At 41.7% G+C, this 10,701-nt stretch overlaps 1 protein-coding gene across 1 annotated transcript in view; it reads right to left on the bottom strand.

Moving 5' to 3' along the window:
• Window positions 1–3,570: 3,570 nt before the first annotated feature.
• malrd1 (MAM and LDL receptor class A domain containing 1) overlaps window positions 3,571–10,701 on the bottom strand; it is a 93,081-nt gene continuing 85,950 nt past the window's right edge. The window contains exons 27-33 of the mRNA XM_066680271.1: window positions 10,352–10,477; window positions 9,562–9,628; window positions 7,095–7,195; window positions 6,890–6,986; window positions 6,612–6,672; window positions 5,722–5,814; window positions 3,571–3,660 (exon numbers count right to left, since the gene is read on the bottom strand). Coding sequence (XP_066536368.1) covers window positions 3,598–3,660; window positions 5,722–5,814; window positions 6,612–6,672; window positions 6,890–6,986; window positions 7,095–7,195; window positions 9,562–9,628; window positions 10,352–10,477 — 608 coding nt within the window. The 3' untranslated portion in view covers window positions 3,571–3,597. The remainder of the gene's footprint in view (window positions 3,661–5,721; window positions 5,815–6,611; window positions 6,673–6,889; window positions 6,987–7,094; window positions 7,196–9,561; window positions 9,629–10,351; window positions 10,478–10,701) is intronic.

The following is a 10,701-nucleotide window of genomic DNA, read 5'->3' as shown; positions in this document are numbered from 1 at the left end:
CGTGTGTGTGTGTGTGTGTGTATGGCTACAACACTTATCTGCAGTTTTGTCTTACAACCTCACAGCACAGTTTATGGAGTGAATGAGAGGTAACCCATCATTCAAGCTAACAACAGTCCTCTATGGAAAAGACCAACCTTCCCTTATCAGGAGACTGAGAGTTTGATCTGCTGTGAAGCCTCAGTCATATGAAGCCTCTCTCCCACTTTTAGGTGTTAGCTAGCATGGGTGTCTGCATGCTTAGCATGGCCTTATGTGCCTTAGAGGAAGCATACAGGGGTTAGACAATGAAACTGAAACACCTGTCATTGTAGTGTGGGAGGTTTCATGGCTAAACTGGAGCAGCCTGGTGGACAATCTTCATTAACTGCACACTGCACCAGTAAGACCCTGAGCATCCAATGGTTCAAACATTGTGTCCTGAAGGCGGTGCCGTGTATCAGGACGACAATGCACCAATACACACAGCGAGACTGGTGAAAGATTGGTTTGATGAACATGAAAGTGAAGTTGAACATCTCCCATGGCCTGCACAGTCCCCAGATCTAAATATTATTGAGCCACTTTGGGGTGTTTTGGAGGAGCGAGTCAGGAAACGTTTTCCTCCACCAGCATCACGTAGAGACCTGGCCACTATCCTGCAAGAAGAATGGCTTCAAATCCCTCTGACCACTGTGCAGGACTTGTATATGTCATTCCCAAGACCAACTGATGCTGTATCGGCCGCAAAAGGAGGCCCTACACCATACTAATAAATTACTGTGGTCTAAATCCAGGTGTTTCACTTTCATTGTCCAACCCCTGTATATTCGCCTCCACACTCCTAAGGCTGGTGGACATGGTGACACCTAATAATTGGGGAGATAATTTGGCCAAACTTGGGGTTAAACTAAATTTATTAGGAATTATAGCCATTTTTATATTGGCCCCCATTTTCACAGACTCAAAAGTAATTAGGCAATCGACTGAAAAGCAGTTTCATGGCTAGGTGTGGCCTGTTCCCTTATTACTTCATGACAGATTAAGTAGATAAGGTCTGGAGTTGATTCCAAGTGTTGAATTTGCATTTGGCAGCTTTTCATTAGATCGCTCTATATTCTACCCAAAGAGATCACTGTCATTTCAAGTGAAGGAGGCCACCACCGTGCTGAAACAACAAAACAGGGGAGGCCAAATCCACAGTATGGTAAATAATTAATAAGGAAGGCTGCACTGACGAAAGCAACAACAACCAAAAAGTCCTGTGAAACCCTTTCATCACATCTAGGTGTATTATTGTCAAAGTTTACAGCCAATAGGTGCCTTTCATTCACACACTCTGGACAGTCCCATGAAGCTGCCCCCAGATTGCACTTGTGAAAGGTAGCTTTCTACCTGCCTCCATAATTTACATAGTGCAGTTTCTGTTGTGCCGAATCCAGCGCAGCATCGAAAGCTCAGTGGAACATCACATTGATTTTAAAGCTGTAATCATAAGGTTAAAACACTACCTAGTGTTTCTTTAAATCAGCCTGAGTTACAGCTGTAAGTCTACACTTCAGTCATGTCACGTGTTTGTGCAGGCACAGAGCTATGTAGCTGTTCACCTTATTCCGCCCCACCCCGGTTCTACAGTTTGTTTCTACAAGGAAAAGTGGAATAACAGCAGTATTAAAGGTGAAGTCTATGCTGTGTGTGTTTTATATTAGGATAGTGAGCAATGACTTCGGTATTAAAGGTGTGAAATCCGTGTAGTGTGGTTTTTAGATGAAACTGGGGAATACATTACAATATTACAGGTGTAATGTTCATAGTTTGTGTTTTATACAGTGATACTGAGGGGTATTGAAGGTGATTTGCGTATTTTAAACAAAGAAAAGGAGTAATGAGGCTCATTTTTCAAAATCTAACTTCAGCCTCAGATATAGCCACCTTTTTAAGGTGAAACAGGAAGTTCAAATATGAGGGCAATATTAGCCTCGTAAACTCTTAAAATTACAAGGTGGAAGGCGAAAAACTAATAAGGAAGACAGCAGCCTTAACGTGTAACATGTTTAACCCTAGAAGCGCCGAGAGCCGGTCTTTATTTGAGTGCTTTGATTGACATTACTCTGAGCGCTGTGTTAGTTTTGGTGTGGGAGGGAAGTCAGTGGAGCGATCAGAGTCAGTCACAGCGGTCAAAGTAGTGGTGCTCTGTGCTTTGATTCCAGAGAATGTTAATCTGGAAACAAAAATTTCAACGTGAAGCTGGTAAATAAGCAAATTTTGTGGTACCTCCAGTGGTAACTATGGTGGTGGTTTGTTTGCTTTTTGCTTCTCTCCTATTAAGTAAATACCATACTGTGGATTTGGCCTCCCCTGTTTTGTTGTTTCAGCATGGCGATGGCCTCCTTCACTTGTAGTGACAGTGATCTCTTTGGGTGAAATATAGAGCGATCTAATGAAATGCTGCCAAATGCAAATTCAACACTTGGAATCAACTCCAGACCTTATCTCCTTAATCTGGAGATGAAAAAATGTGAATATTATATTGTGATTACCACCTACAGATCTCAAAATGAATCTTTATGATGAGTATCTTTGAGAGACAGATCTTCCATAGAGCTCCAAGATGAATGGATTTGCTTGCTGTTGAACTACTGAGACTCTCTATGGCGTTTCCTGACAACAGAGCCATTCTTGATCCGATTTCTTGGTAGCGTATCATTCTCAGCCTAGCAGTGATGCTGACATTTGATACACTCATACACACCCATACGACCATGAACACAGCCATATTAGAGACACCGCTGCGCTGAATAATATCTGATCCACTGAATTCCTGTTGGAAACTGAGCAGTGATGAATTGTAGAGGATTATACATTGTGCTTGATAACAGATAGGGTTCCAGTTTGTTGACCTGCAGAAGCTGAAAGTGGGTGGAGGTTGGAAGTGTGTTTATTAATAAAGCAGCTGCTGAGTGTGTGTCAATTCCTGAAAGTGATGAAAAAAATATTTTAAGAGATGAGTTTGGAGCTGCACCACCAAGAGCAGTGAATTTATGAGGAGCAGGCTATGTCTAAGAGAGAGAGAGAGAATAAATGAACTGAATTCATTTCGCTGTGAAATATCACACTGTCAAATCCAGTACTGGTGCTGGTAGTTTTTTATTGGTGTCTGCTGTAGTCCGACAGAGACCAGTTCATGATAGAAATCTGAAAGGAATCCTGTGTCTTGCAGCGGAGCGTAATGAGTCTGGGTCATGAATAACATGGAAACCACACATGTTCTAACTGAAGAAAACAAGCCGTGGATTTACAGCTTCAAGTGAAGAATTATGGACTTAAAAAGAATGTGTGTTTTCCGAGCACTTAACGTGGCCACTCTTTCCACTCTGAAAACTTTGAAATGGAGGCTATAATCTATGGAGTAATAAGCTGATAATTTGCAGTTGCTCTCACTAGTTTCCTAGGAGAGTTATAGCAATTAAATTTTCATAGTTTTTATATATTTTTTTTACAAGTTTGGATGCTGTACAAGTACAGTCATGCCACCAAGGAGGTTTAAATTACACGGAAAGCATATCCACAAGGCAAGTGTCACTGTGTTTGTGTGTGTGTGTGTGTGTGAGTGGGTCCTTAGGCCTCAGAGCTTCTGCTGTCCTCGTAGAGAGGGTTGGGGAAAGACAGTTTGGCAGGACACTACAAACAACACAAAAACACAAGAATACAAAGTGAGATTTTGAAGGTAAACAGATATTACTTACACTGATTGGCCAAAACATTAAATCTACCTCCTTGTATCTACACTCACTGTCCAAGATCACTTTGCAGTTCTACAGTTACACAGTAATTGTAGTAAGTCCGTCTGTTGCTCTGGACCCACACAATCCAGGGCAGTTTTGGGTGGAGGACCAATGAGGTGGGTGATTTGATCTGGTACGAGTGGATCACTGGAGATTTTACACACAGTGAAGTGTCCCCTCACTGTCGGTCCACATTGGTCACTGAAGACCAGGTGAAAGGGTGACTACTGTCTGAAACTGTAGAAATACAAAGTGCTTCTCTATGGTTAATGCTGATAAAATGTACAGTAGCTCGTCTCGATTAAAGCTGGCTTTCTGCATGTCGTTCTCAGAGTCATTAAACCATTTCAAACCCAATGTGGATTACAGGGCCTAAAAAAACACTGTCCACATAGTTATAATCTGCACAAGCCTCCTCAAGAGAGTTTGAGTCTAGTCTAACAGGGCCAGCTGTGCTCTCGTAATGAGAAAACATGTCTGCGGTATTCTTGTTAAACTTGGTGTGACCACTAAACCCCAACCCAGAATTCCTCTGGACCGTGCTGTTAAAAACATCTGGAATAAAATAATTAACAATTAACAAAGCAAAACAATGGAGAGAGAAAAACTACTGACAAATGGAACTCACACTGGTGAATAAGTACATGCATGCATTCATTCACTGATTCATTTTCATTCGCATCTATATCTTGTTCAGGTTCGCGATGATTCTGGAGTAACACACACAGGGCGTCATACCTTCATTCACACCTATGAACACCACAAAATAAATAATCCACCTACCAGCATGTGTTTGGAAAGGCATCCAAAAAAAAAAGTGGATTTTATGGTATGAAATTGGTGTTGCTCTGAACCCAAATCTCCACACAGACTCACACACACTGTTCAAGCCCAAGCCTGAAGATGCATGGTCTTAAGATTATTAAACAATGTCTACTCTAATCGAGTGTATGAATAAGCTGTACCAGTGGATCATACCATCAGCAGCACACTAACACCACGTAAACGGTCCTGTACATTGAAGAACAGGGGGAGAGGTGGGTAATAAAGTATGCAGAGCAACAGATGTCGAACTCCGAAGTGCACCTATATGGTCAGTGTAGATACAAAGCGGAAATTGTAATGTTTTGGCTGATCAGTGTAAATTATCAACACATATGGCTGAGGAGACTTTTTAAACCATTTTTTACAGCTGTTTGTGTTGTATCTGAGTTCTGTTTGTCTCGTTTGTGCTTGTTTTCCCTCATGTAATCCACTCTCAGGCTGTTTCATGGTCTCCGTGGACTCTACCTCAGTGTGAGGCTGTACGGTAATCTCTCAGTCAGTGTCCTCTAGAGTGTGTGTGTGCGAAACGTTGTTGACTAACACGTTCAGCAGACTGCATGACTTTTTGAATAGGTTTTATAGTGCTGCATGTATTATTTGGATGTACATTATGCAGAAATTCTACCTCTCACTGCATCACAACACCAGGTCTCCTATCCTCATGGTCTTCAGATTGATTTTCCTATGTCCCAGCTGCAGATATGAACGTGAGAATGTGTGAGAATATCTGCAGGGAACGTTTCTGAAGACAGCAGCAGCAGAGACGGGGAATTCAGATGAGCTCAGCTTCGATATAAAAAATTATAAATAAATGCCGGAATGCTGTCTGTTACTGTGATGAATTTTATGCATTCTCCCACACCCGGAATGTAACCTGAAGGCGGGGAAGACTGGATTCTCCACGGTCCTGGATCTTTAGTTAGTGAATCCACAGTGCGTCTAACAATAAAGAAAGCCTTGTGTCTTTAGCACAGTGACAGAAAACATGGCAGTGGACAGAATTCTCCCTGATGTGTTTAATTCTGGCTGATGTGTATGTGTCACTTCTCTTCCAACCAAAGGGGTCAAGCCTGAGTGGTGAGACATTTGGTTCATTAAGGTAAGCCACTTGTGAGGTCAGGTGTGTCCATACCTCTAGTTCTTCTCTCCATGGATATACACTGATGAGAGGTTTGGCAAATTTACTCCAGCTGGATTTAAAGGTCCTGGTTTTCACATCTGGAGACTGAAACATTTATTAAACTCTTAATACATCAATAACTCATGTAAAGTTACCACTTTCTAGAATTACTGTTTAAATACAATGAATTAATGCAGTCTTTACTCAGTGAATGATTATAATGTATTGTATTTAATGTGAAAAAGCTCAAAATAATGCAAATATACTAGTTGACAAACAACTCCAAATATGAAGTTGGTGAATCATACACTCATCAGCCCTATTCTGACGAGATGAGTTTTACACAGGGAGCTGGGGTAATGTAATTTTTTCACATGTTTATGGTGGATTCGCACTGTACATTCACTCTGTGAATGTAAAATCTGTTTGAGGAGATTATAAATGAGTTATATCCTGTACAGGACAGTAATCTGAGTGGTCCGATGGTGGACCAGCAGTGGTCTACAGTCAGTGGTGTGCCAGCCTTTTTATGCCAGTGGACCAATATATGCTCACTGTCTGGGGGTTTTTATAACTGATATACATTCATTCATTGTCTGTAATTGTCACCTCTGTTCTCGAGAAAAACTCATTTGACGCAATAGGAAATGACGCAATATTACTCCACATTTCAATTCGGACAGGATTATTAAACTGAGTCATTTTTACTGATGCTTTTACAACAGGCAACAGGCTTCGGAATCTTTCCTGAACCGGAAGCGCGCAATCTGGAAAAATGACTGAAATGGTCTATCCAGATGGGATTAAAACTACTGAAATACTCAAGAAATGATTTTAGCCCCACGTCCACAGGTAAAACTAATCCCGTCCAATTAGGGCCTTCGAGTTGACTTTTCACTGACCTCTCTTCCCAAGGAACCACCAGAAATGTGTGTTTCTTCAGTGTAGATCAAGCTGGAACATCTGGACAGTCAAAAAACACAGTTAACAACAATAATAACAGCAACAACAACAAAAACATATAAAATAAAGCAAAACTATAATTCATAATATGATTCAAATTCAAAATTCAGTGAGAAGGAATGTGGTACATAGATAAGTGTTATTCTGGTAGTTGTAGTATTATTGTAGTATAATATTTAGGCTTTACATATAATGGTTTTATTGTATTTAAACCTACTTAGTTGTGTATTTTCTTTGTAGAAAGAAGAGTATAGTGACGCCAACTGCAATAACCAGCAAAACCACAGCCACAGTCACACCAGCATACACTGCCACTGACACACACACACACACACACACACACACACAATTACATATCCTTAAAAAAAAGGATTTTTCAAAGTTTTTTTCATTTTTTACTATATGAACATACAAATAGTTACCTATCTCACTGTCGGGATTCACAGGAATGTCATCAGAAGGTGTGGGCGGGACCGGCTTTTGCTGCACATGGCAACGGTTGCCAACCCACCCCGATCGACAGCTGGACAGGAAAGAAATAAGCCATTAACCCAAAATACAGACACAAAATTATGCAGACAAACACTGGTAATGTTTTATTCACAGATTAAATTGCATTAATAAAGTAAGGATTTATCTTAGAACATGTCAGATTATTGATTATATCAGGTGCCTTTGAAGGGCAGCACGGTGGTGCAGCAGGTAGTGTCGCAGTCACACAGCTCCAGGGGCCTGGAGGTTGTGGGTTCGATTCCCGCTCCGGGTGACTGTCTGTGAGGAGTGTGGTGTGTTCTCCCTGTGTCTGTGTGGGTTTCCTCCGGGTGACTGTCTGTGAGGAGTGTGGTGTGTTCTCCCTGTGTCTGTGTGGGTTTCCTCCGGGTGACTGTCTGTGAGGAGTGTGGTGTGTTCTCCCTGTGTTTGCATGGGTTTCCTCCAGGTGACTGTCTGTGAGGAGTGTGATGTGTTCTCCCTGTGTCTGCATGGGTTTCCTCCGAGTGACTGTCTGTGAGGAGTTGGTGTGTTCTCCCCGTGTCTGCATGGGTTTCCTCTGGGTGCTCCGGTTTAGTAGGTGGATTGGCGACTCAAAAGTGTCCGTAGGTGTGAGTGTGTGAGTGAATGTGTGAGTGTCTGTGTTGCCTTGTGAAGGACTGGCGCCCCCTCCAGGGTGTATTCCCGCCTTGCGCCCAATGATTCCAGGTAGGCTCTGGACCCACCGCGACCCTGAACTGGATAAGCACTTACAGTGAATGAATGAATGAGGTGCCTTTGACTCTGTGTTGACTTATAGCAACTCCATGGTTAGCTGATTCAAAGAGTCAGCCACCAGCAGACTAAGGCATGAGAGAATGGCATCCGTGGCTGCTGTGATTGTGTCTATCGACAGTCTAGTAGGTCGTCTTTCTCCCGGTTGACCTTCGACTTTGCCCTGTGTGATGTCCTTTCCCACTGACTGCTCCATATGTCACATGTCCAAAGTAAGAGAGTTGTGTCATCAGAGCTTCCAATGACATCTTTGATTAGATCTGCTGCTGTACAGAGGAATTTTTGAGCAGAAAGCAAATTCTGCAAAAGCTGTGCCCCAATGAAAGTCAGAATATCACGATAACCGCGATAATTTATTTTGATCGCTTAAAAAACATTTGCAATGTTATTGCACACGATACGATATGGCACAGCCCTACTGTTGAACCTCAGATCTTGCCGGATACTGACCTTATTTTGTCTTCCCCATCCGTTGACATTAAGCCAGTCAGCTTTATCACACATTTGTTAATATGTTTAACCACTTAATCACCAGGTTTAATACATTAACCACCAACAGAGTCTTTTTATACTTTAATCATAATGTGGTGTTTACAAAAATGTCACTGTTGCTCTTTCTATCTCTGTGTTAAAAGTGATTATTAATGACTTTTAAGGTGTTTATAACCTAATTAAAATGCAGTCCAATTTTAAAAGTGGTTCCATCCTATCTTTTTAAAGGTGAGGTTTTATTCAGGGCACTGATGGAGAACGAGTCCAGTCTGCATGGGTCAGTTTCCAAAAGAGCTTTTGTCAGTCAAATCATGGGGGCAGAAGATGGGTTAGACTTGAACAGAACGTTTGATGCTGTATTTGGTTTTCTCACTGAAATTTCAGGCCTGATTAGAGCTCTAACACTCACAAACCGTAACTCAGAAAAGCAGGAAACAATGTAAATAAATGTATGAATATTAATGGTTTGTTTGTGAGGTCAATAATGCGCATAAACACTCACGGCGTAGAATGTAGATCGCAGGCTAAAGGTAATTTGCATTCTGTGGCATTCTTTTATTTTTAACAAACTCTGAACATTCTTTCTCTCTCTCTCTCTCTCTCTCTCTCTCTCTCTCTCTCTCTCTCTCTCTCTCTCTCTCTCATACACACAGCCTTATGACCTTGCCATGAGGTGTAAGTAGCTCTTATGGTTTATCAGTAAGATCTGTGTGAGTTTGCAGAGAGAGAGAGAGAGAGAGAGATTTAGTTTCTTGGCAGAAGCAGCGGTGTAATCTCAGATTCAGTGCTTTAGCAGAGGTTTGAAATCTCATGTTTAAACTCGAAGCTTGAGCCCTGGTCCACTCACATTTCAATCTGACATTCACTCAGCACCGTGGGACAGCACGACTACAGAAATTCACTGTAAACACCTCTCCCTGGGTAACATGACCCAGACAGCCTTAAAGAATGATGTGATTCTCACTGCACATTTGTGCATGAACATTTTGAACAGCAAAGGACTAAGTGCACAGCCATGGGGGACTTAGGCTCATGTGTAACTTTTCCAGGGCATCCCATATACCAGCTGCGAGTACACAACTGAGTGTCAGTGTCCACACTTTAATGTACAGTGTGTGTGTGTGTTGTACTTACATGCACACAGGCCCATGGTTTCCCACTACACAGATTCCTCCATTGATGCAGTAAACAGCGGGGCATTCTGTAAACCAGGCGCATACACACATTTCTGCTCAGACGCACTCACGCACTATCACTAATCACCAGTAAAACTAATCAATTACAGATCATACAGAGCTGATACACTGTTTGCTAGTGTGTGATACATAATATGAAATCTAATTCTGATTTCACATTAATACAAGGTGCTTTATTCATAGAAGTGCTCGATTCACAGAGTCCATTTTTTAGTCTTTCCACTGTCGGTCTTGAAGAATGTGTTGTGGCAGTTCTGACAAGGATTACAATCATATGAAATAGAACAGACAAGGGTTTATAAACATCGGGAAACTGCTTCTGTTTACACAGGGGAATAGAAAGTCAGCAGAGTGAATCTACATTATTTTATATAGATACCAGGCTGAGCTTATTTTCTCTCAGTACTATGAGGACAATCCTCTCTCTCTCTCTCTCTCTCTCTCTCTCTCTCTCTCTCTCTCTCTCTCTCTCTCATTTTCTCCTACAGCTAAACCTCCTACTCAGACTGACTCACTCCATCAGTACATGATATACAATAGTAGTATCCACAGGCATCACACGCCTACAGTTTATAAAAGGATTAAAATTATAAAATTATAATGTTTCCCCCCAGTTGTTTAAACTTAGGCAATGCAGAGTCATGCAGAGTTGTAATGTATGTGCTACATAATTTTCACATAATGAACATGCATAAGACATTGTGTGTGTGTGTGTGTGTGTGTGTTACCGTGGCAGCTGGACTCGTCAGGGTTAAAGGGAGGGCAGTCTGCAGTACGATCACATCGCCTAGAGCGGGGTACACAGCTACCACTGCTCTCACAAACCAGCCCTCCGTTCTCACACAGAGCAACAACTACAGAGAGAGAGAGAGAGAGAGAGAGAGAGAGAGAGAGGGAGAGAGAGTTTGAATATGCTATTTCCTAGCCCTAATGCTTTATTAAAATGTAGAAAGTGCTGCAAATTAGACTAACCATTCTCTATGCTGTCCTGCATTGAAGCTGGTATAAATCGGAATGATAATTATATAAATATCTAGGGCAGGGGTAATTAATTAAAATTCATTAAGGTCCAGGTAGA

The sequence above is a fragment of the Hoplias malabaricus genome, chromosome 9 (genome assembly GCF_029633855.1).
Source record: "Hoplias malabaricus isolate fHopMal1 chromosome 9, fHopMal1.hap1, whole genome shotgun sequence".
Classification (NCBI taxonomy): Eukaryota; Metazoa; Chordata; class Actinopteri; order Characiformes; family Erythrinidae; genus Hoplias; species Hoplias malabaricus.
The sequence above is the reverse complement of the archived record's forward strand: the minus strand, read 5'-3'. Positions and strand labels throughout refer to the sequence as shown.